This window comes from Suricata suricatta, chromosome 8, assembly GCF_006229205.1.
Source record: "Suricata suricatta isolate VVHF042 chromosome 8, meerkat_22Aug2017_6uvM2_HiC, whole genome shotgun sequence".
NCBI classification, from domain to species: domain Eukaryota; kingdom Metazoa; phylum Chordata; class Mammalia; order Carnivora; family Herpestidae; genus Suricata; species Suricata suricatta.
In genome coordinates this window covers 118,541,706-118,566,799 of record NC_043707.1, presented here as the reverse complement: position 1 = coordinate 118,566,799, position 25,094 = coordinate 118,541,706, and the positions used below count along the sequence as shown (strand labels likewise).

Below are 25,094 nucleotides of genomic sequence, written 5' to 3'. Positions count from 1 at the left end.
GGTGTGCGGTTATTGCCGGGCGGGGCGGGCTGCCCTCTCCTTACGCGCTCCCACTGGCCTTAGGATCCAAAGCTGTGTGTGATGTGTCATAGAGCCAGGCTTGGAGGTGCAGTGGGCAGAGCAAGGTGTGAGGGCTGGCCCCCGAGCCCAGAGCCAACCCTACCCACAGGGACGAACCCAGGTCTGGGGCTCCTCAGCCCTGGCCTAGCACAAGGCTGACACAATGATTGGCACCATTCTAGAGGCAGCATTCCGTAGACACTTGGCTCAGTGGGAGCAAGGAAACAACAGAAGCTTCCCCTCATGGCCTCATTTCTACTCCCCACTGCTGGCTGAAATCAGTCCCATGGTGGGCCCAAGACCTCCATTTTGGGGGAACTCAGATGAACTGGAAAAAACTCAGAGGATCAGGATACCAAGGTGAGCGATGCTCAGGGAAGAGCTGAAGAATCCGGGACCACCCAGCCCAGGAAAGGGAGGCCCAGGGGACACGTGGTGGCAGGTTTTGGGTATCCAGAGGCTTGGCATGCAGAAAGGGGTGATACAGGATCTGGGTGGCCCAAGAGAGAAAACCATAGTCAGTGGGTGGTGTTTTCAAGATAGCACGATTTGGAATCTCATCAGGAAGAAGTTTCCTGGGAAGCCTGTTTCCTGGGAAGGCACTGAGCTGTCACTGGAGGATGGCAGGCAGAGGCTGGGCTCACGGTGTGGGCACTGGGAGGATCTAGCCCTGGCTGGAGGCTGGTCTCGGGAGCTGGACTCCACGTAAGGAATTCTAGCACACAGCAGCCCAGTGGACAACAGGGCTGAACTGGCCGAGCCCCGAATACCTGCTGGGCTCACTGAGCTGCTCCCCGCAAGCCACCCAGTGCAGGGACAAGAACTTTATCTTCATCCCCCAAAGCAAAAGGATTATCACTCTGGTGCCCATGATAAAAGTCCCCCAATGAACCAGAATGTCTGGTGTCTTAGCTTTTGATTGAAATTCTGTCAGATCACTACAGACATCTGGTATAGACTGGTTATCAAGCTGATCTAAGGATCAGGCTGGCAAGTACAGATGTCTGTGCTTAATAAAAATGGGGGAGAAGCTATGACTTAATAAATGGAGTTTGTCTGGAAGATAAAACTAAGGCTTGCGATAATGAAAAGTTTAGGGCGGCTGCATGTAGCCTACGGGGCCAGCCCTAAAACCATTAAAAAACACAGTTGGCTTCTTGAGGTGAACCCGGCCGGTCCCTAACGTTTCAATTTCCCCCCTGGGAAATGGGACCAGCCCCATGTGGGCCGTATCCCCGAGACACTTCTTTCTGCAGCCTGTGATCTATGGTATGGACTTACATACCCGCTGAATGAGGAAGAAACGAGTGGCTGGGTGGGTGCGCGCACCTGTGTGTGAACCCGTAGCCAGGAAGTGTGATGGAAAATGTGGAACTCCGGAGATCTGTGCTTTTATTGAAGCTTACAGTTTCACCAAACTTTTGGCCCCAAAAGAAAAAAAAAAACACAGCTTAAAAAAAAGCCAGCATTGGCGGTGGGAGATGGCATCTGTCCCCTGGGGACTGAAGCCAAGCGGAGAATGGCAGGCGAGCGAGGGGTCCATGCTGCAGATGGGCAGCCTGGCCAAGGGTGCCCAGAGCGCAGACTGGGCCGGTTCCCGAGCAGGGCCAGCAGCCAGGCGCCTGCAAGTCAACATGTGTGGACTCGTGGGTGTGGGGGTGGTGGAACCCAAGTTACTTGGTCCCGTGGACAAACCTCTCCCATGCCTGGTCAGTTTCCACTTTGGAGAAACTGGGTTCATCTGACAGGACGGTGTAGGGGAGGGGACTCAGGTGCTAATGGCCTGAGGCTGATGAACACTTACCCCTGGCATCAGGGCACAGAAGCGACAACTAGAGGCTGGAGCCCAGTGGACTGGGTGCTAACTCGACTGCACTGACTGGCGTCTCCTGCTCCTGGCCCAAGGTGGGGCCACTGAAGTACGCAGGGCTCTAAGGACATTCAACTTCCAGTCCTCTCTTAGGCCACTACCCGTGTGGCCTCAGCCCAGGTCCCCACTGTCTGGTGACTGACACAAAACTCCCAGCCCTCTTTGGGAGCAGCGCTGCCATCAGGCAAAGGAGAATCTTTTTCTAGGAGGGACAGGAGAAGAGGGGAGGCCTGCCTGGCTCTCCCCCTCTGAGGAGCCAGGAAAGGTCCCCGGTACACCCCACTCTCTACAGATGGGCTGGGTCATAGCATCCGAGAAGCCGTCATGGTGACGAAGTCCTCGAAGCTGAGCCGGATATTGCCCTGCACAGCTGTGTCCTTCTCCCGGAAAGCCTCGGTCAGCACCTGCAGCTGGGTGCACACCTGGATGAAGCGGTCGAGCTGCATGGCGGGGCTGGCAGAGCGAGGGCAATAGCGGGAGACCAGGAGCTGGGTGAACTGGGGGCTCAGGTTGTAGCCCATCTGGGCCAGAGCTGCGGAGGAGGGAGGGGCACAGAGAGCAGACCCAAAGGTTACCACAAGCACCACTGTCAACCAGCTCCGTGGAGCACGGCAGTGCAGGGGACTTGGAGGGGATGAGCACCAAAGTGCAGAGAGGACAGAAGTCCCCGGGCTCTGTCCAAAACGGTGGGAGCGCACAAGGGGCTCTAGCTGGGTGCTGCCCTTGACTGGCACGTTCCCTTCCCCTTTCCCCAAACCTCCAGTACTGTGTGTTCAATCGGGCCCGTGGGGTCCCAGAATGACACGGGGCAATGACACGGGGCTGGCCGTGCTCTTCTGTGACTCGAGTGCATTAGAGAGGGAGGCCTGTGCCTCTGGGACCACCCTTCCCAGGCTAGACATCAGAGGCAGTGCGACAGAGCAAACCCGACAGAGGCTTGCTCCAGAGTCGAGACAGCCCTTTGGCACATTGCTTACCGTTGCTAATCCCCTGTCTTATCATCTCTAAAATGGGGATGATACTTACCTTGTACGTTCTAGTAAGGATTAAAGGAGGTGATCTCATAAAGCACTTGGCACAGTGCCTGATGCCTACAACGCTTTGTTGTTTGTTAAAAATAATAATATCATCTTCACCTCCCCAGGAGAGGCTGCTGGGCAGTGCCAAGGTCACAGCCTGCGTGCTGCTCTCTGTCCCGCCACCTGGGAGGCGTCCTTTATTCCTCTCTGCATGTCTACTGGCCCAGGCTGAAAGCTCCCCTTTTGCTATGTGCCCCACAGGGAAGCTGCCTAAACTAAGCCTCAGTTTTCTCACCTGTGAAAGGGCAATAATGAGAAATCCCTCACCTAAGAGTGGGGAACAATAAATAGTAGCTGTCACATGGGCAGAATAAATGACGGAACATGGGACGTGCTTTTCACAGAGCCTGGCACACAGCCAGCCTTCAATAAATACCAGCCCTGTTGTGACAGTATCACCCTCGCCAGGATCCCTGCCAGGACCCAGCATGAGCAGTACAGGTCACCCCTTTTTCCTTCAAGCAGAGCCACCCATGGCTCCTCAGTCTGACTGAAACCCACGGCCAAGCAAGGGAGAGGGCTCTCAGGAAGCCCTCTCTCCCTCCCAGGGGGCAAAGCTCCCTGTCAGAGTCTCATCACCCCACTAACCATCCACCTTGCAGAGTCAGAAACGGAACCAAACCTGGAGCAATGGCCTCAGGTCATCCTACCCGAATGCAACTTTTAGCGTGGTGTGGGGCCCCAGGTCGGGAAGGAAACTGCCTTCCGGCAGAGCTGGTGGCAGAAACCACCTTCCTGAGTCCCTACACAGGGCTCTTTCCATTCTGCATTCAAGAAACTACAGAGGAAAGAGCCAGCCACGCAGGCCACACATTCTGGTCTCAAAGTGCCCTGGGCAGCTAAGTTCCCGTTCCCGAGGCTCCCTGCAGGCTGGGTTGCTCTCACCTAGCACCACCAGGAGGCCCAGCCCTGATCCCAGGACCAGGTGCCTCCCTTGCCCTGCATCTTGGCTCAGTACCCCAGCCTGATCACAGGAGGGACAGGGAGCAGACCCGTGCTGAGTTTTGGAGTGTGGCTGGACGTTTAGGAGTCAGCGGCTTGAGAAAACGGCCTTCCCAGCCTAGGGAGTGAACGGAAAAGACTAGCTCTGCCTGCGCCAAGTCCCTGCCGCGGCCCTCACCTTGCTGCAGCTCGGCGTGGCTGATGGAGCCCGAGCGGTCCCGGTCGTACTGCTGGAAGAGGCTTTTCCACTGCTGGATGAACCTCCACAGGGCCGAGAATCCATAGACGTCGATGCGGCCTGACTTCGTCTTGTCGAACATGTCTTGATGGAGGGAAGAAAAAAGCTTCGAGACTGAGGGCCACGGGTCCTCGGGTACAACCCAGGCTGGAGCAGGAGACTCCGCGGAACCACAGGCCTGAGGCCCAGGTGCTTGTACCTGAGACATACTCTCACCGAGCGCTGACCAGCCCCTATCCTTGGCCCCCACTCAGCTCCAGCCCTTCCAGAACCGCGTATTCTCTGTACGCTTGGCAGCTGGCCCCCTCGGTGCCATCTGCTACCAGGGCAGGGCGCCCCCACTCCGCAGAGCGGAAAACAGCATGTGACTCAGCAGGGCCTGGATCTTGAGAAAAAACCTACGGGAAGGAGCTCTCCGTCTGGAGGATCTCACCTTGAGCCCAACTTCCTGCCCGAAATCCTCCCCGGCCGGAAGATTTCTCCTCAGCATGGCAGCCCAGACGTCACGTCTCAGGCGGCTGTGCCCCAGCCCGAGCCCATGGGGAAGGGCTTGGACTCACTTATCATCATGAGGCACGTCTCATCGTTGAACGTGGACCAGTTGGAGTTGACCAGGGCCTGCTTCAGCTCCTTGATGGAGATGTAGCCACTGTGATCAGAGTCTACTGACTGGAACCAAGAGTAAGCCTCCGGATCCACATTGGGAGGAATGCCACCTACGGAAAGGGGTGCAACCCAGAGGAGTCAGTCACAGGTCTCGAGGTCACTGCGAAATACTGGGGGGGGGGGGGGGGGGGGGGGGTGCCTCCCTAGTGATGGGTTTTCCTTACCCACAAAGCCTCACAAGTCCAGTGACCCCATCTCCCCTTAAGCCAGCAGCCTTACTCTAATGGAAGAGGACCTTCAGTGTAGACTCAACGAGTATTTGCAGCTGCTTTCTACTCTGTGAATCTGCTGGGCTTTTCCTACAGTGTTCCAGTCACTTCTCTCTTTGATCTTAAGTTTCTAGGGCACAGGGACTTTCCGGCTGACTAAGAATTCTCTGCAAAGGATTATCTCTTCCCCGCAGACTGACAACCCAAAAACATTTGCTGAGCAGCTACAAGGCACAGCCCAGAGACAAATATGTCGAGAGTCACAGCAGCAGGGGGCTCTCTGGTGTGGGACCCCGGCCTGATCCGGGCCCGATTTTCCGGCCACAGCGACAGTTGACATAGTCCATCAGGAGTCACCACAGTGTGTGTGGTCACGGAACTCCACCTCCCTTTGTTCCTCGTCATCTCCAACTCAAGGACCCAGCCCCAAAGCTCCCTGGAGACCTCCCTGCCACCTCCTCACGCCCCCTCCCCCCGCCCGGAGAGCTCCACACACAGGTGCCTCCTCCCTGTTCCGCCGCACCTGCCCTGGTTCTGACACCTCTCACCAAAACGCCTTCTGGAATCTTCCTTACAGCTACTCTCGGCCACCCTTCCCCTTTAGAGTAATCTCTGAAATGAACTCAGTTCTCACCCATTACCCCTCGCCTCAACTCGAACCTCTTTCAAGGCTCCCCACCGTCTGCAAAATAAAGTCCAGCATCCTGAACACCACACGCCAGGCCCTCCCACGAGCCGGTCCACTCCTGCCTACCTCTCGCACTCGGTTCCCCCTCAGGGCTCTGTTCCAGCCCAGGTGAAGCGTCATCCTCGTCCTCGGCCACCCCTGCTCCTTCCCGCCCCAGAGACTCTACTGCTCCCGGCCATCTCCTGTCCCCCTGCGAGACCCAAAGAAAACGTGGTTCCTTCCAAAAAGCCTTCCCTATTCTTCCATCTCCGGACAGGCTTCCTTCCCCTCTCCTTTGTACTCCTTCTCTCTCTCTCTTTTTTTATTAGTTTTTTACAATTTTATTTATTTTCAGAGAGAAAGAGAGAGTGTGCATGAGTGGGAGAGGGGCAGAGAGAGAGGGAGATGGAGAATCCCAAGTAGGTTCCACACGATCTGCGCAGAGCTCGATGCAGAGCTTGAACTCATGAACCATGAGATCATGACCTGAGCCAAAACCAAGAGTCAGACGCTTAACCGGGCACCCCGGGATCAGGCTCAACGAAGCCCTGTTCCAGGGGGTCCCTAGCCGCACTGGAAAAGGGGCAAAGGTGGCCACGTGAGAGGAAGCTGCAGACGGTGAGCAGCTTGGAGTCTGCGGCACATTCCTCGTCTCTCCCCGCAGCTCCAGAGACGATCTCTGGCCTCAGGCCCTAAAGGGACAGGCCTCGCAGAGAGGGGCTCCTCTGCCAGCAGTGGCCTCACGTGGGCTCACAGACAAGATTTTAGAAGGATGAGAAAGTCCTCATGAAGCTGCCAGGCTGAAAGCAAACAGCCAGAAGCTCTGAGCTCTGACAAGGCTGCTGACTCAGTGTTTAGAACGCCCAAGGTGGGAGCACCCAGCGGGGCCGTCCCCAGGGGCCCCGCAGCTGCGCCAGGGCGGTCCTGGGTGTCGAGCTGCCGGCTTGGCCTCTGGTGGGGAAGCATCCTGTGAAGGGGCTGACTGACTGACTCTGCGAGGAAACGCCTTGGCCCCCCATCTGCGGCCACTCAGAAACCCGCACTGAGCCCGAGGCCGCTCGCTGGGATTCTGTCTCCGCTGGATCTCCAAGCCCCCCGCACCCCAAACGTCCCTCGCCTTCATTCTCTCTGCTCTTTACCCTCCCTGCACCATTTCCCTGCCTGCCTAGTACCGCTCCGTGGTGAGGCCCTCGTCCCACGGGCTGTCCCATGATGTGCTGAGTACCTCCTAGCTGAGAATGTCCCCCAACGAGTCCTCTCACAGGTACTGGGTACCAAGCCCTTCCCACCGAGCCCAGCGTTCACCTGCACCTTCTCATCTAATGCTCATTAACAGTCTTGTCAGGTAGTGGCATTTACCCCATCTACACACGTGGACAGTACGGTGTGAACAGGTGAAGTAGTCTGGTCAGGTCAGCACATGGTCTGGTCTCGAAAGTCCAGGCTTTCAACAGCCACGCTCTCTCGCCTTTCTACCTATAATGGCCAATCTCCCTCCCACAGAGATGGGTGCTCCCCATGGAACACTGTTTCCGGCTGTTTGCTAACTGCCCCCCCAACCCCGTAAGAGCACTGTACACCCTCTCCCCTGCCTGGTGGCTTGTGGAGCCCCTCCACGGGAGGAACAGCTGTCCCCATTCTACTGACGGCAGGCCTGGGCATGGGGTGTATGGCCTGGCGCAGACACCAGGAGCAGCGATGCACAGCACTTCAGCGCAGAAACTCCGAGAGGCCCGGTGCTCTCCTGCGGGCCCTCCTGGCCCGTCCTGCCACACTCACAACACAGCCCCAGCTGCTCAGCCCACCTGGGTCTGGAAAGCACACACACATGACTCCAAACCTCAGCAGCCACATCGTCAGTTGCTGACACGCAAGCAAGAGTGGGTGAGTGCGAGCGAGCGACGTGAACACACGTCTGTGGTCGTAAGCCAGAGTGATGCTGGGGTGGCTGCCCCCATGGCAAGCTCACGGACACACTCCTCGCTCTGCTGATGCACACAGCGGAGCCAGAAGCAAGCCGCGAGGGTGCCAGGGACCAGGCTGCCTGCACACCCATGGAAGGGCAAAGAGGGGCCCTGGATAACTCAGAAAAAGGTCAGAGGCACCCGGAGTCCAAGATCCCTACTTACCTGGAGGAGGTCCCTGTCCGTAAGGCCCAGGGTGCTGGGCGCCGTAGGAATTCGGAGGCGGCTGACCGTAGGGACCTCCTGGGGCCGCACCGCCATACAATCCTCCTGGAGTTCCAGAGGGGAGCCCCCCAGGACTGGGGTGTCCATAGGGTCCTCCAGCGGCTGGTGGGCCATAAGGCCCGCCAGGGGCAGGTCCCCCTCCGTAACTGCCACCAGGGGGCAGCCCACTACCATACTGCCCTCCAGCATGGGGGGGCCCAGGGTAGTAGCTACCTGGAGGGGCTCCAGGTGCTTGTCCTCCAGCTCCTGGGCAGCCCTGCGAGAAGAGCAAAATACCAGTCAGAGCGAGGCCACAACCAGCCACAGAAGGGCACTGCTACAAGGCACAGCCACCAGCCTCTTCCGGCTGCTCCCCTAGGCAGGGCTGGGATTAGGATTTCATTGCTCAGGTGGGCAACCCAGGGCTTCCAGAGAAGATAAAACTTACCCAAGATCCTAGTGCCAACGACCTGCGGAGGTCAGGGCTTGCCTTCCTGCCTGTCCTCCCTGTGGAGCCCAGGAGCTCCGCGAGGGCTGGGATCATGTCTGGTTTGCCACTCTATCCCTGGCCCCAGTGCCGAATGGAGGCTCGGTAAATAAATATTTACTGAACAATGAGGCGGCAGATGAAGCAAAATCCCCAAGCCTCACCCCGTGCTGCCTCCATCTCTATGTGGAGAACTCATTCCCTGGCCCTCTTCAACCACAGACGATGTATCGGCGGCACCGGCTCATCTGTGGCATGAGCCCCTGACCCTGAGACACAAAAGCACCTCCCCATCTCACTCTCGGCTCCGTGAGGCAGGCAGGGGAGGCCCTGCTCCTCAGGCACTATAGCACACTTGGGAAGGGGCAAAAAAAAAAAAAAAAATGCCAGTTTGAGTTCAGGCTCTGCCATTTACGAACTGGACTAATGACTTACCCTCTCTAAGCCTCGATATTGTTTACTCATAATGGGAATAAAAACAGTGCCTATCTCCCAGGTATGTGAACAAAACGAGACCGATCATGTGAAACGTGTGACACAGGCCTTGGCACTCAACGCACATTAACTATTACGAACAGCACCTGCTATGCAGGAGGAGACTCGAGTCCAGAAAAATCACACACAGACTGTACGGAGGCGCCGGGACTGCACGTTCACGCACAGAAGGGGGCGTTCCCTCTCTTGTCCACGGCCCCACACCACTAGCCAGGGACCCGCAAACTAGATTGTTCAGCTGAAACTCCCTAAATGACAGAGGGCAGCCCCAACACGTCTGCAGACAGTCTGGGCTCAAAGGCATAGGGAGCAGCTAGGCCTGGCTCTGAGGAGGGCAACCAACCTGGACATGTTCTAGAAAAATCTAGAATGCACACCAGTGGCCTAGCTGCTGAGAGCCTGGACTTTCTCTTTTTGTTGTGTTTGGGGGCTTCTGGGATACCTTCCCTCAAGGCCAAGGCTGTCAAGGAGGTCAGCTTGTCAAAGAAGGGAGGCTTCTCGAAGGAGGGCCGGAAGAGGTCCTTCCACCTTCCCCACTCAGCACGACGGGAGCTGTCAAGCCCTGGAAGCTGCCAAAGCTAGCAGCAAGACGACTTTACGGTGAGGTCACAGACCCAGTGCAGTTCCTAACTCTGCGCTCACTAGCTGAGTTCTCACTGTGGGCCCCTGGCTTACTCTCCCCGTGCCTGTTTCCTCACGAGTGAAACAGAATCATCTCTCCCTCACTGGAAGGTTCTGCTGATCACAAGAAATAAATGCAGCAGAATATCATCAGTTTAACTTTTAGCTAAAGACTCTTCAGGGGCTCCTGGGTGGCTCAGTCAGTTAAGCGTCTGGCTTCGGCTCAGAGCATGATCTCATGGTTCGTGGGTTCGAGCCCGTGTCTGGCTGTGTGCTGACAGCTAGCTCAGAGCCTGGAGGCTGTCTTCGGATTCCATGTTTCCCTCTCTGATCCTCCCCTGCTTGCACTGTCTCTCTCTGTCTCTCAAAGATAAATAAAACATTAAAAAAAAAAACTCTTCTGAGAAAGTACAATTTTAAACACTGATAAAAGAAAGTTGCTTTGGCAGCAGCGAGGTGGGGGTTCCAGAGCCCCTTCCATGCTGAGCCCCCTCCCTTGTCAGATCCTGAGGGAGCACTGTAGAAGCCTTCAAGTGACTCGACAGTTTGAAAACCACGAATGTGGGGTGCCTGGGTGGCACTGAGTGTCCGCTGAGTGTCCAACTTCAGCTTAGGACACAATCTTGCAGTTTGTGGGTTCAAGCCCTGCGTCGGGCTCTGTGCTGACACCCCAGAGCCTGGAGCCTGCTTCGGATTCTGTGTCTCCGTCTCTCTCTGTCCCTTCCCTGCTCTCACTCTGACTCTTTCTCTCTCAAAAATAAACATTAAGAACAATTAAAAAAAAAAAGAAAACTACCAACGTAAGAAAAAAAGTTCTCACAACAGTGCCCGGCAAAACCATGATGATCTATAAACCTTGGCTGTTGTTATTATTATATTAATTATCATCAGCGAAGCCCTGGGCCAGACAAATTCTTGGGGATGGGGATATACAGAGGAGCAAAACAGTCTAACGAAGCAGTTAACTGAACAGTTAACTGAAGAGACCTGGAAACATGCTCCGCAACATCTAACAAAACAGCATAAGGAAACAGGTGCTACAGATGGATGCACAAGCCATGCGTCATGGGACCAGAAAGGCAAGAGGGTGAGATCAAGGGAGTTTCCAGGAGAAAGCAGCATTTGAGCTGGGATAAGGAGAAGGGGGTTGGAGCAGTGCGACGGACCGGGCTCTGGGAGGGGAGGGTGTCATCTAACCTAACCCTTTCAGGTCAGGGATGGGGTGACTAAAGACAGGGGACGGGAACTGCTCAAATCACAGTGAGCCGGAGGCGGACCACTCCCCACCACACCCGTGCCCAGAGACTCCCAATGCCTCCTGCTACAGTGCTCTTCCCTTAAACAATAGGGCACCGGATTCCAGCAAGGGGTGGGGACCCTGCAGAGTCTGGGCACACCCAAAGAAGAGGCCAGACACAAGGCAGAAGTAGCTGCTTCACAATCGGCCAGGGAGCAAAACCATAAACTGGACCTGGCCTAGGGCACCTGAGGCACAGGCCTCCCCCACCTCTGCCCCCTCCTCCCAGAAATGCCCCCAAATCAGATCAACAAAGCAGGTGCTGCCAGGCAGGCAGGTCTTCTGACCCTCCTGCTGTCACATTTCAGGGGCCTGCTGGGTCTGGGTTGGTCTGGCAGCAGCTCAACCCTTTCTGGTCTGCCTTGCATTACAGCCCTTACCTGCAGTGTACAGAGCACTTACACACACACACACACACACACACACGCACACGCACACGCACACGCACGCACGCACGCTCCTGGCAGAATCCTGCCGACAGTCCTCCAACAGAAAAAGGAAGATCTTTCACAACCGTGAAATGACTTCACCTGGCAAGTATTTACAGTGACCATACCGTACTAGGTATGGGGGGCGGGGGCAAAACTAAATTGGGCCTGTCCCTGTGTCTCACTGTGGGCCACGGTGATATTGATAGTTTGATCCGTACCATCAGAAAAAGTCTACGTAACTGTGATCCAGGAGACATAAACAGAGTAATTTGTTCTGTTTGTTGAATGATGGATGAGCAATCAAATAAAGAAATGCATTAAGTAGGTCAAGGAAGGCTTCCTGGAGGAGGCAGGAGTGATACTGCAGGCGTCTCTGAAGGATGCATACGCATTCCCCAAAAGGAAAGCAGGAAAAAAGACATTCCAGACAGGAGGGAGAAGACAGGCGAAGGCACAGGACCTAGGGGTGAGCACAGAGAGGTGGGGGAATGGCCTGAAAAGCAAGGGCGGGGACCAGAAGGCAAGGTGGATTCAGAAAGGCCGGCTCTTTACACACTCCTTGACCAAGCTCCCCTCCTGCTGCCTTTCAGTTAGCTGGTGACTTACTGGCATCTCAAAACTATTTTGTCTGTCTCTGTCTCCTCCGTGCAACAGTGGGCTCCCCACAGCCAGACACGGGGCCTCATTCATCGCGGCACCCAGCGTCCAGCACAGTGCCCGGCACCTGCAAGCCTCCATAAATATTTGAACAGATGAATCCCACTCTGAAGAGTTTAGGCTTTATGCCTGAGGGAACAGAGCGCCACAGAAGGGTTTTCAGCAGAGGAGGAACGTGATCAGAGCACAGTGCAGAGAATTAACCAGCAGCGGGGTGGAGGAGGAGTGGGGGAGGCAGCAGCCCAGGTGCTCGGCAGGCAGGCCTTGAACCAGACAGCGGACTTAGACGTGGAGCAAGCAGGATGGATTCTGAAGCTATTTCAGAGATAGGCTAGACATGACTTGACAACTAATTCGATTAGGGAGTAAATGCAGGGGGAGGGAAAGGGAAGTGTTTAGAATGACTCAGGTTTCCAGGGTGTACCCACAAAGGCAGTGGGGCCGCCCACTGAGGCAGGATCCAGGCTGCCGAGGAAGTTTGGGGAAGATGGTGTCAAGGGTCATGGAGCTGTGAGTGAAGGTCTGGACCAGACGTGAAAACTGGAGTCCCTGACTCCCTGTTCTTTTACACTACTCCACACTGCCAACCCTTTTGAGGCTTTTTCCAAGAGCATTTCATGCTGATCAACACAAGACTGTGGGAAGGAAGGGAGGGATGGAGGGAGGAAGGAAAAGATAGGAAGAGTCCTGCAACCACAGTTCCCAAAGCATCACAAAAAACTATCCTGAGGTCTCTACTGAATGCAAATAAGCTACCTTGGATATACTGGGGCGGGGGGTGGGGCAGTTCACATCTTACTGAGGCTCTGCAAGGTGCTTCTGGTTCAACCGACCCCCACTGCTCCTCAGTCCCGTGAGAGAAGTGCTACTGCCCCGATTTTACAGATGAGAATATTAAGGTACCTGTGCCTGTGATGAACAACTAGAACAGATGAGTTGGGGTTCAAAACGGGGCCTATCTCTACCCCCCTCTGCTGTGTTCACTCAATTGTGACTGAATAGGGACTGTTCTCAATGCAACTGTCAAATTACAGAGGAATCTCTACAGTGGACAGGGCTGAAGGGGGAAGGTGGATGGGGTGGGTGATCTTTTAGATGCTTCAAGCCCGGAAATCAGGAGGACTCCGAAGAATCTTACTCTTCTTTCAGCCCAGACCTGAGTTGAGAAGCACAGGACTGTAAGAGATGCCCAAAGGCCCTCCAGCCCAGCCTCTCTGTAGGGGATGGAATCTCGGAAGCACCATCTTGAATCTCTGTCTGCGTTCATGCAAGTGGTAGGGAGCTCGCCTCCCCCTACATAACCCACTCAAGAAGCTCTGTGTTTTCTTTCGGCTCTGAGCATTCATTCTTCTACCCCCAAGACCCTCATGGAGTTCGAAGATCTCAAAGGTTGGTCCATGCTGAGCCCGGATGGGGAATGGAGCAGGCTGCCTTGCAAAAAGAGGCCTGTGCTCTGGAGCTGCCCCTCAAGGGTCGGCTGGAGGAGGCTAAAGCCCATTCTAAGGGGTTAAACAACCAAGACGACAGGAGTGGTTTGGGCATTCACCAGCAGAGCCTCCTAAAATATTTAAAGGCCAGAAACCTGCAGCCAATAAATACTGGGCCAAGAACTATCCCAAGACTTCAATTAAGGCCTTGGTGCTCACATGCCAAAATCGTTGGTCTGGCTCCATCTCTCCAGAGCTGCAGACCCACATATCCAACAACTTCCTGGATCTTCTCGACAAATCTGTTCCTCCCTGTGAGTCCCCATCTCAGCGATCGGTACCTCCCACCCAGTCACTTAAACCCGAAACCTGAAACCCTAGTGCCCTCCTGGGCACCTCCTCTTTCCTCCCCTCCGTCACCCCAACTAGGCACCAAGTTTTCTCAATTCTACCTCCCAAATGCTTCTCAAATCCATTTTCACCAGGTCGCTCTTCTCTCTAACCAGGGTGACGTCAGCTGCCCTGCCTCCAGTCCCTCCTGCTCCAGTCCACTGTCACAGGGCCCCGTGGTGCGGCTCCAAAGGACAAAGGAGAAAAAACTCCTCTTTGATGATCCCCCTGTTAGTCAGGATGCAGTCTGCACTCCCTCGAAAGGCATCTGGTCCTTGCTTACCTTTCTGGTCTCATTTCTTAGCCCTTCTCTCCTCTTCGCTGCATACTGATCTCCTGAAATTCCTCCAAAACACTAGGCTCTCATTTCCCAAACTTTGTGTACGCTAGACCCTCCACTTTCTTCACTCAGTTATCGCCTCTTGGTGATTCAGCTTTTGGCTTCAATGTCACCTCCTCTAAGAGATCCTCACCCCCAGACTGAGGTGTCCCTCCTGTGCTGGCCTCGTACCTTACGCTTACTCCCATTTAATACTTATCACACCAATTCTACAATGTACTGATCTGTATCACTCCTTCCTTGGACTATTTACTCTATGCCAAACACCACGACAACCACTGTACCCGGATTAGCCCCTTAAACTTTACAGTAACTCCTGACGTAGGTTCTTTTATGACCCCATTTTAAAGAAGGGGAAACAGTGTCTTGGACTTTTGCAAGGAATTTCTGCAAGGAAATGGCAGGGCAGGGTGTGTAGCCAAATATCTCAGCCTCAAGGACCGAAACCCACCAAGCTACCCTCTCCCACCCAGGACCAAAGGGTACTTGAGTTTTATGACTCCAACACCCAGGCCATGCTTGAGGACCCCATGGCTGGAGGCAGGGGAAAATGGGAGTTGTGACTCCCAAAAATAGGATGGAGTTACTGGGTGCACTAGGCGCTTACTGGGTGAAGCAGGGGTGCTGCTAAGCCTTTGGATGCTCTAAAACAACCAGGGATTTTCTTGTAATACCTCAGACCAGGAGCTGGACAGGCGGAAAAGGGTATGATGGGGGAATAAAAGCAGTTCTTCTTCTAGACACATTTCTCTTCGTGCTCCTTTTCAGTATCTCACTCTGAGGGTACGCCCAGGCGGCACGGTAACAGCAAGTGCGAGGACAAGAGCCATCACCGGGCACTGGCCCACACTCGGTATCAGCAATGTGCCAAGTTCCCTGCAGGCTGGCTTGTATTTTGTCTTGATTTCATCCCTATGAAGGCAGAATCCTCCCTTTTGTTATGCCTCCCTTCCTGAAGGTGAGGAAACTGAGGCTCAGAGCCCTTAGATGGTTTGTCCAAAGGCATCGAACTATTAAGTGTTGGAATTAGGATTCTAGCCCAGTTGTAGCTTACCCTGGAAGTTCAGGCTCTTCAACTCTATGCCATTGCCTCCAGGATGCATACAAATGAACTCCAGAAGCTCATTATGATGTAGACTCCTGGACCCTTCCTGGGCTCAGAATAGGTCTGAGGTAGAACCCGAAAGTGTGCTTTTTAAAGAAGCTCCTAGGTGATTCTGACACAAACCATCCACCGAGAAACGGTGCACCCTGGCAACGTTTTCTCAAACTGTGTTCCTCCAGAATACTAGTGTTCCCCCCAAAAATGACCAGACCTTAAAAAAGGTGGAGGTTGGGGGGTGGTAGGAAGTTCCATGGTTAAATAAGTTTAAGAAATACTGCATATTCCAACCTTCTATGGCAGATTTTCAAGGCACATTAACAAATTAAGAATTCAGGGGCACCTGGGTGGCTCAGTCAGTGGAGCGTCCGACTTCAGCTCAGGTCATGATCTCACAGTTTGTGGGTTTGAGCCCCGCGTGGGGCTCTGTGCTGACAGCTAGCTCAGAGCCTGGAGCCTGCTTCAGATTCTGTACCTCCCTCTCTCTGACCCTCCCCTGCTCACACTGTCTCTCTCTCTGTCTCTCAAAAATAAATAAAAACATTAAAAAAAAATTCAGAGATACCCATGCTGAACGAACTTATTCAGCTATATTTAACAGAATTATTTCCCAACTTCCCTAACCACAAAATCTTCCTCTATTAGCAATACCTATTAACATTTCATAAGATCCAACAAGTGGAAGGGAGCTTCGGAAACCCTGCTAGGTTATACTTCCTCCTAACCTCAGCCGATGCCAGTCTCTTTTTTTTTTTTCCTACCTCTGCTTAATATGCAATAAAAGGAGACCTAAGTTCTAGCCCTCACTTGCTACATGTGACCTTGAGTAAGCCACTTAACTTCTTTGGGCTCCTTCCTCAGCAATATTTGGGATAATAACCTCTCTGCTAGCATGCCTACAGGACCTTCATCACCAAGATCATAAAGGTCCCAAATATCGTGTACAAAGGCCATACAGCACTGCAATTCCTCGCCACTCTTTTGGCGTGCGACTATACTCGGTTGAGTGCTTTCTAATATCCCATTTATTTGTTTTCCAGTTTTCCCTGCATGAGTTTTATCTCCTAAATTAGTTATGACCTTGGGCAACTCAGGATCCCTCCCTGGGCTTCAGTTTCTTAAAATGAAGGTATTTTGAGGACCCTCGCCCCGCACTAGCCTTCTAGGAGTCTAAAAAAAAATCAAAATACTGTTACACCTTGAGAAGTACCAAAATGCTTTACAAGCATGACTTCCTAACAGCTCTATGAAGTAGACCCTATTATTGGGCCCTATTGTAGGAAGGGGGAAACAGGCCCACAAAGGCAAAATCCCCTTGCCTAGCTGCTCAAAACTATTTATTACAGTGATGGAGACAAGTGGGTGAGCCTTCCTCTGACTCCAAGATGAACTGAACCACTCTACCAATCTGACATCCAACAAAGGATTCTGGCCACAGAATCTCTTGGTTGGATCGAAATGGGCCGTTAGTGGGAAAGGGCACGTTGCTGAGGCTTCCGGGTTCTGCTGCCTGCCTGGAGACTTCAGAGTTCTGTGTCTTCTCTGGGGTTCACTTCTCCCACGCGTGAAATGCAAGTGTTAGACTAGGTAAACAAGGTCACTCGTGGCACCTGCGAAAACCAGAGTCTCCTGCCTGATTATTCGCATGCAGTACGTCAGGGGGTGTTTTTATCCGATGCCCCAAACGATGCCGACGAAACCAGTGCTCTAAATGATCTGTGGGCGCTGGCGAGGCCGAGGGACCCCCTCGCAGGAGTCCTGAGAAGGCGTGGGGCCCGGGCAGAGCCCAGCCTGATTACGTGGGGTCCAAGGTCCCCAAATCCTCGCCGGCGCGACGTCAAAGGGGGCGCGCCGCGACCTCCCAGACCTTAGTCCTGCGTGACGTGAGACGGGCGCGACCGACCAGCCCTTTGGCCTTCGGTCCCGAACGAAACCTCATCGTGGGAAAGGCGCGGAGGAGCCGGGAGAAAGCGAAGCAGGGCCGGGGCCTGGATTCGTCTAGGCCCCTCCTGCAATCGTCCTCCCCCACCCCTCCCCACACTCACCTGCCCGTACGGGTAGCTGGCCATGGCGACTCGACGTCACACGCCGGCGATGGGTGGAGCTTCCCGGGCCCAAGTCCGCCGCTTGGGCCTGGGGGGCGGGCCTGCTTCTGATTGGTTGTTCATCGCTGTCAATCCTGGGTGCACGGGTCGACGGAAGTGACGCGTAGGGCGGCGGTCGGGCGCCTCAAGGAAAGGCCCGAGTTGCTAAGGCTTGGGTGGAGGTTTCTGGAAATCTTATTCGCTGTGTTCGCATTATTGTTGCCCCGTTTCCTGACCTAGCGTAGGCCCCGCGATGGCCCAGACCCGGGTATTTGGTGAGAAGCTTGGGTCGGTTGTTGCAGTGGTGGCCATGTTTCAACCTGGCAAAGGGGACGCCTGGTAGTGGTGTAGTTGCAGTCGTCAGTCACCCTAAGTTTCCGCCCGCCGGAGGAGGGCCCAGGCGGTTCCCGTGACAACCGGAAACAGACCCAGGCCTCCTGGAAAGGATGGAGGAGGCAACAGCGAAGTACTTCGCTCTAACGTCAGGACACCACGTGCCATTTAGTAGCTGTGGAGTGGGATCTGTGGGCTTTGGAGAGGAAAATCCTACGCTGTCAGAGGAGGAGGAAATAATTAGATCACATAAGGGTCTCTTTTTGCATAAAATGGGGATACTGAAGCCCAGAGAGACAGTGACTTGCCCTAGTTCACAGTAGGTTGGGGCAGAGGTGGCCTAGAGCTGGTGTCAATGGATGCCCAGTTCTCAGCCGGGAAGTCTTGACTGGTCTACAAAGTCAAATCCTGGTTACTAAGAGACCGCATATAGTCATACTTACTTGGTCTTGGTGGTTCAGGCTCTACACTTGTTTGCAGGCTTATTGGAGTAATTTGTTAAGTTCTAACATGTGAGCATAGATTGTATCTGGTTTTGCTTGTCATATCCCCTGTGCCTAGTACAGTGCCTGGCACTTGATTTTTTTTTTTTTTAAGAAATAAAATGAAGTGTTATGAAGTACTATCCATTCTAGCCCATCTATCAAACCATCTAGTGAGGCACTTTCCAAAATAATTGTGCTGATCATGCTCCTTGCCCATTGGGTAGCCTACCAGGGCTCCTCTTCATATACACCTACAAAAAAGGCCCAGCCTCTTCATTCCGGCACTCCAGGCCCTTCACCATATGACCCAGTCTCATTGGCACTTGGTACTGTTGCTGTGCTATAGTCCAGCCTGCCTCATGGAAGAGTTCTCTTTGATATTTTCCCCAAAACTCATTTCTCTCCTTAATCTCAGAAAATTCACCCAGCTTCCCAGGCCAGAAACCTAGGATTGTCCTAGCGTGGCCTCCGTTTCTCCACGTATTTTCCCATTTCCATTTGCTCTACTTCAAAAGTAGACCCACATCTGCTCATTTCTCCCTGTTTGCACTAACACCTTAGTCCAAGACTCCCTCATCTGTGGCCTGCATCATTGCGGTAGCCTCCCGATCAAATCCCTCTTTCTCCCACACTCTATTCTGCATGGAGCAGCCAAAGTGTTTGTCTTATAATGGAAATTAGATCATGTCATTCCTGGGCTTACATTCCTCCAGAGGCTTCTCATAACTCTTAATATCTAAAATCTTAAAAATGTTGGTGCCTTGCCAACACCTTGCCTGCATCTCCGGCCTTACTGCCTGCTCCTTCTGTCCCCCTCCGTTCACTCCACCCATGGAACTGAGCTCATTCCCACCTCTGGATTTGGGGATTAGCTCTTGCCTCTGTCTGGAATGCTCTTCCCTTGGCCCTTCACTGGCTAGCTCCTCCTTGCCATCCAGGTTTCGGTTCAGATATCACTTTGCGGGGGGGGGGGGGACATTCCTGGACACCACATCTAAAGTAGCACTGTCCCCCCACATGCTAGTCACCTGTCATCTTAGAGTGTTTTGTTGTCTTCACTACTACTTATCACTGTTCGAATGTCCTCTTTAAAGTTTCTTTATTATTTTTTTAATGTTTTATTTTTGAAAGAGAGAGTGAACGTGAGCTAGGGAGGGTCAGAGAGAGAGGGAGACACAGAATCTGAAGACAGGCTCCAGGCTCTGAGCTAGCTGTTATCACAGAGCCTGACGTGGGGCTGGAACCCACGAAACGCAAGATCATGACCTGAGCTGAAGCTGGAAGCTCAACCGACTGAGCCACCCAGGCGCCCCTAAAGTTTACATGTATACTGCAGGATTGTCCTTTTCTTATTCAGTCCTGTGTCGCCAGTGCCAAGAATAGTGTCTGGAATTAACTTAATAAATATTGTGAGGTATCATCATCATCGTCGTCATCCTATATTGAATGCTATCTACGTGCCCAATGTTGTGCTAAGTACAATGTGTTATTTCATCTCCACTACATATTTTGAGATAGGTATTTCTGCTTGTTTATGAGGAACTGAGGCTGAAAAGAGGCTAAGTGACTTCCTTACTACCAAAAAGATAAATGGAGACATCAGGATTTAAACCCAGGTGCACATCTCTTAACTACTCAGCACTTAGTAGTCTTGTCTTTACCTTTGTAAATTGCCCCCTTTCACCCAGTCAAAAAAAAAAATGGGTAGAATCAAATTGCAATATTTCAGAAAGGAAGAAGTCCTGCAGTATGGGCTGAAAGTCAAGGGGTATTTGCTGGGAGAGAAAATAGGTGACACCCGGACGGCAGGCTGGGGTCACGTGATGCACACTCTTTTCATTCCACAAAAATATTAACCCTGTTGCATTCCCACCCCTTACCGACCTCTGTTCTAGGTGCTGAGGATTCCATTTTTATGAAAATCTCAAAGCCCTAAGCCCGTCTGCCCAGCAAAGGGTTCCTAGGAGAACGTTCTGTTAGATGTCTGTGCTTTGTAGGGTCAAGAGTATCCAAGTCCTCTCTCGGGCACGGAGACCAGCCAACACTGACCTCCAGGCCTGTGCCTCTGAGGACCTGGGGCAGGCCCAGGTGTGTTTATTTTGGAGCAGGCTGGATGAAAGGGAGATCAGGATCTTCCAAAGACTGAAAAACAATCAACTCATTTCCAAAACCTCAACTACCTGAGGCAGACAGAGGTGGGTGGGGAGGTTCCTGTTATTGTTTTCAGCTTTAACCAAAGAGGAACACTTGGATTCCAGTCCCTTTTTTGAGCACAGAGCACTTTCCTGAGTTCACGGGAGTGCTGTGGTTGACCCGTGAGAGGTGAGGCAGAGCTTGGCAATGGAAGGCCCATCCACTGGAAAATATCACCTCCCCTTGGGACATATCATTCCCCCTCCCAGGCATCCTGGCTCGGCTCCAAGCTCCAGTATTGCTTACTGAGAAGGAATACCAACGGTCACCTAATTATTGTGGAATTAATTCTCTTTGATTCCAGCTACAGCCAGTCCTGAAATATAAATTGCAGTTGGATGCTATGGATGAGAGGTTGATTTGCAGATTTCCGCAGAACCAACAGAAAAATGAGAATGGCAGATGTGGCGTTTTGGCCACAATTCTTTTGCATTATGGGATCATATAGAGAGTACACTGATATATTCTATTCCCATAAATGATTCAGGACAACAACAAAAAAAGAGCTAGTGTCATAATGGGGCTCCCAGACCACACGTGAAGAAAGCGTCTAAATCCTGTTGAGTTCTGGTGATGGGAAACTATGATGCTAAAAAGAAAGGTTTAAATTCCAGAAGGCATCAAATTGGTGATTTTTCTGTGCAGCAGCCTTTTCTCCCTCTCACAGCGCGAAATGTGTCTCAAATTAAGGATCCTCCAACCTTTGCCTCCCCCTGCCTGTGCTGCTCACACTCCACATTCCAGCCACAAGACACTGTCCCCCTGTCAGCACGCTGTGCTTAGCCACCTCTGGCCCTTGGCACAGGTGTTCCCTCTGCACCCATCGATCTGTGTCTAGACAAGGTGAGGTCCCTCAGCCCTGCACTCTCCTGGCGCCTGGTACTGCCCCACCATACCACTTTGTTGTAATTGCTTGTGTAACTCTGCTTTCTCTGTGGACACCATGGGCACAGGGGCCACATCTATCTTGTTTGCCTCTGACTCCCTATGACAGTTCCTGGCACAAAGTAGTGAGAACAGACTCATCAAGTTAGATCTTACCAATTTGAATGACCTGTGTGCTGCTGTTATTTTTTTTTTAAGTTTTGGTATTTATTTTGAGAGAGAGAGTTTACCCGTGTGAGGGAGTGGCAAAGAGAGTAAAGGGAGAGAGTCCCAAGCAGGCTCCTTGCTGTCAGCACAGAGTCTGACACAGGGCTTGATCCCACGAACCCATGAGATCATGACCTGAGCCAAAATCAAAAGTCAGATACTTTACCCACTGAGCCACCGAGGCGTCCCTGTATGCTGCCTTTAAAGCCTAGAACATCCTAAGAAATGAAGACCAAAGAATAACAGGGCAGGAATTTGAGAGAGCCACCGAAAAGGAGTGGAAATCTTAGGCCCCTCCTTTTCTCTTCAGCTCCTGAACTTATGAGCAAAATCCGTGGATTTTTTTTGCTGACCACAGTCACAGAAGAGACTATAAAATTCAGCTTTCCATCTGGTTCTTCATGGTCCAAGAAAACACAGCAATTCCAAACTCCACGGAGACGGGCACTCAAATCATGACAGCTTAACCAGCCTGTTAGAGACTCCCCTGAAGAGTAAGGAGCATGAATTTGACTCTGGAAGAAAGGGAAAGAAAGCATCATTTACTATCTTAGGATGGATTCCCTGGGGGCCCTCAAAGGGGATGAGTGTGACATTTCCCCATTGTGATATTCCCCTCTGGCCTTCAGAGCCAACACGCTCAACCCAACAGCTGGCCCTGCTTTTCTGTCTCTACTCACGCCAACATCCTCCTTATCATGAGGCCAACCATCAGTTAGCACTTCCCGCAGACTGGGCCGAAACTAGAAGCTGGCCTTCCAGTGGGAACACTTTAACATCTGTCCTCATCCACTGTCCAACACTGGCTGCTACTTCAATGCAAAGATGATGTGTTTGCTTTTTCGTGGTTTCTGTTAGAACCAGGGTTAGCTGAGAATTGCTGCTGAGGGATAAAATGAGCATCTAAAAGCATCATTGGAGACACCGAGGCATGCCCCAGAGTCTGCCTCATATCATTCCCCCGCCACTGGCACCCCTCTGCTCCTGGCAGGAAGAAAATAGGGCAAAGGTTCAGGAAAGCCATCAGTAGGCTGGTCTCCTGGTATTTGGGGGCCCTACCGGAGGAGGGAGTTTTCAGAACCATGCTGGACGTGCCAGCTCTGGAGAGATGACAGCCAGTTTGAAGGCTTCAGGCAGTTTGGATAAGCATCTAGACTCTGAGTACATTTCTGAGCCTGCTCTGTGATCCCTTTGAAGTTTATCCAACTTGAATAAACCCTCCAGAAAGCTGGGGCCAGTAAAAAGGCTTTCTTTAGAAGTCCCTCTGGACGTGCCCTGTTGCTTTCTCACAGGGCAGCCAGCTCATCAGGACAAGAGATGTGAAAAGGACAGAAGGAAGAGGCTTGAGATGGAATGTTTCCATAATATTCAACTTGCTCCCTTTTTTTTTTTTTTCCTGGTCTTCTTTTCTTCCTGGCCTTTTTATATATGGAGAAGGAGACAGCTGATAGATCACCAAATTCCCAGTGGACTTTGAAGACCCTGAGCTTAGATCTGATCATGGCTCGCCCATGACCCCTTTGCCCTTTCCGCTGATACAGCCTGTTTCTGAAGGCCTCTGCTAAGACGGTGGAAAAAGCACCACACACGTTAGATGAATGAGGTTTTACAAAAGATGCCGTTTGTAGTCCAGGAGAGCCGAGCACAGGGCAGTGCCTTGGTCCAGGCAAAAGGTTCCATTTCATTTTCCGGAGAAGCAGTCCCTGGCTGCCTAGGCCGGGAGATGAAGCCTATCTTTCCTGTTTGCACAGACTTTCTAATCACGGAATTACTGGAGCAGCAAGAAGGGACTGCGCTCGGGGAAGCTGTTAAGCACCGGAACACACCTCCGCACGGGGTGGCATTCCCCCAGGCACACCCTGGAATGGCTCTGGGCCCCGCTCAAGAGGTGAGGAGGGTGGGCAGAGGTGGGGTGGGGTACTGAACGCTGGTTTCTCTCGGGAAGCAATCAGGGAGGGGCCTTTATGAGCGGTGAGTGGGGCCTTCAAACCTGCGCTTGGCTCGTCCCTGAGGACAGGCTGAGTGAGGCCCCCTCTCTGACTTTGAGAGGCGTGCCATGAAGGGCAGGACCCGAAGTCCACAGGGGACCGAAGCATGACTCGGAAGCATCTCGAGAGGAGAGCCGAGTTGAGTGCACCCTATACAGCAGCATCCCACATAACCCCACTGGTTGGCCACAGATACTCGGGAAATGCCCTTATGACCCTGGGGCCACATGACAGAAGGGGAGTGACAGAGAGGCAGTGGCAGCACCAGAAGACCCCACTGGTAGTGGGGTTGCGTGTAGTTTTATTTATTTATTGGTAAAAAAATATTAATAGCAATTAAGAAAAACAGAACATTCACAACTCATCACAGAGTCCCGTATGTTTTGGCCATTTATTCCCCACGGAGTCCTGCATCTGACGGAGGCCGTGATTTCAGCCGAAAGGGCCCTTCATGTTTTTCATGGGCGGGTACTGCTGCTCCATCGGCATGGCCCCAAAGCAGTCCGAGGGGTTACAGTGGCCAGCCTTGCCCGGCTGGCCCATGGGACCTGGAGGGCCAGGGATGCCTGGAATGCCTTGCTGGCCCATTGGTCCAGTCGCGCCCATCTTGCCATACCCCGGAGGGCCTTGAGGACCTGGGGAGGGGAGAGTCAGAGAGGGGAGGTCAGGAGACCCAGGTGAAAAGAGCAGAAGAAATCACGGTCATGGTAAATAACACCTTATGTTTGATAACTATTTGTCAGAAATACTATCTTGTAGATGAGGACACAGGTTCAGAGAGGTTCACACCGGGAGCCTGAGTGTTCAGTGACGCTGGGTCGCAGAGCCAGGCTGTCAGGCTTCGGTTACTTCTCTTTTAAGCTGTGCAGCCTGACTCAGCGACCTTGTCAAGGTTGGACAGCCAGCATGGCGCCGAGCAGGACGTGAACGCTCATTCGCTGGCCTCACCATATTTGGCTGTCTTCTTCCCCTGTGTCCTGCTAGCCCAGTTTAGGACTTGAGGACGGGCCCTGGGCCTCCCGCCCCCCACTTTGCACACACTGGCACGACTGTGAACGTTGGGTGATGGACCTGTGGTTCTTTGAGGTTCTACACAACGATGTTGAGTTGCAGAAGGAACGTAAGGGAAGCATAGCGGCTGTTTGAGATAATGGTGCTTCGTACCTGGGGGGCCGGGGAGACCATTTTCTCCTGCCATGCCAATGCCAATGTCCCCCTTTTCACCTTTGGTACCAGGCAATCCTGGGACAAAAGAAATAAAATGAGTCCTATTCTTGAGCAGAGAAATGACACACCCAGTCAGATTATTTGAAACACAAGCAGACACACAAATATATTCACAGCAGACCTCATGCAATGCTCATGTCTGCCCCAAAGAGTCACACGTGCACCCCAGGACCTGGAGGGCAGAGCTACCTCTCATTCCTGGCACGCCTTGGCGTCCTTCTCTGCCAATCTGACCAGGAAGTCCCGGTGATCCCGGAGCACCTGGCCGGCCCGGAGCCCCGTCCTTCCCTGGGGGCCCCGGTCGTCCTGGGGCTGCAGCCATCTCCATGGGGAACTGCATCCTGGAGGTGTAATAAGCCATCCTCTCTGCAAGAAAGGACAGCGGCAGGTCCCAGTGTGTCCCGGGGACTCAGCCTGATGCAGACAGGCCGCCAGCATGGGGTCCAAGACAGCCTTTCTTCAAAGGGGAGTCAGAGCAAAGAACAGGCCTCCCATGCCCTCGCCTCCACCCTCCTCTGCACGGTGCTCTTTCAGCAGCACAGACCT

The 25,094-nt window shown here is 53.0% G+C and overlaps 2 protein-coding genes across 2 annotated transcripts in view; both read right to left on the bottom strand.

Moving 5' to 3' along the window:
* Positions 1–1,432: 1,432 nt before the first annotated feature.
* Positions 1,433–17,297, bottom strand: PEF1 (penta-EF-hand domain containing 1). The gene is made up of 5 exons (XM_029948752.1): positions 17,192–17,297; positions 7,861–8,176; positions 4,750–4,905; positions 4,130–4,273; positions 1,433–2,462 (listed from the first exon to the last, which is right to left on the bottom strand). The coding sequence occupies exons 1-5, from the start codon at positions 17,213–17,215 to the stop codon at positions 2,233–2,235; spliced, it is 870 nt and encodes a 289-aa protein (XP_029804612.1). The 5' UTR covers positions 17,216–17,297; the 3' UTR covers positions 1,433–2,232.
* Positions 17,298–23,615: 6,318 nt separating this feature from the next.
* COL16A1 (collagen type XVI alpha 1 chain) overlaps positions 23,616–25,094 on the bottom strand; it is a 50,191-nt gene continuing 48,712 nt past the window's right edge. The window contains exons 70-72 of the mRNA XM_029948668.1: positions 24,738–24,914; positions 24,486–24,563; positions 23,616–23,956 (exon numbers count right to left, since the gene is read on the bottom strand). Coding sequence (XP_029804528.1) covers positions 23,754–23,956; positions 24,486–24,563; positions 24,738–24,914 — 458 coding nt within the window. The 3' untranslated portion in view covers positions 23,616–23,753. The remainder of the gene's footprint in view (positions 23,957–24,485; positions 24,564–24,737; positions 24,915–25,094) is intronic.

Coding starts and splice junctions, on each gene's coding strand:
- PEF1 (XM_029948752.1), bottom strand. CDS start 17,215: ATGGCCAGCTACCCGTACGGGCAG. Junction 8,177..17,191: donor CCAGCTACCCGTACGGGCAG/GTGAGTGTGGGG, acceptor CTCTTCTCGCAG/GGCTGCCCAGGAGCTGGAGG. Junction 2,463..4,129: donor CCACGCCGAGCTGCAGCAAG/GTGAGGGCCGCG, acceptor CCTCCTCCGCAG/CTCTGGCCCAGATGGGCTAC.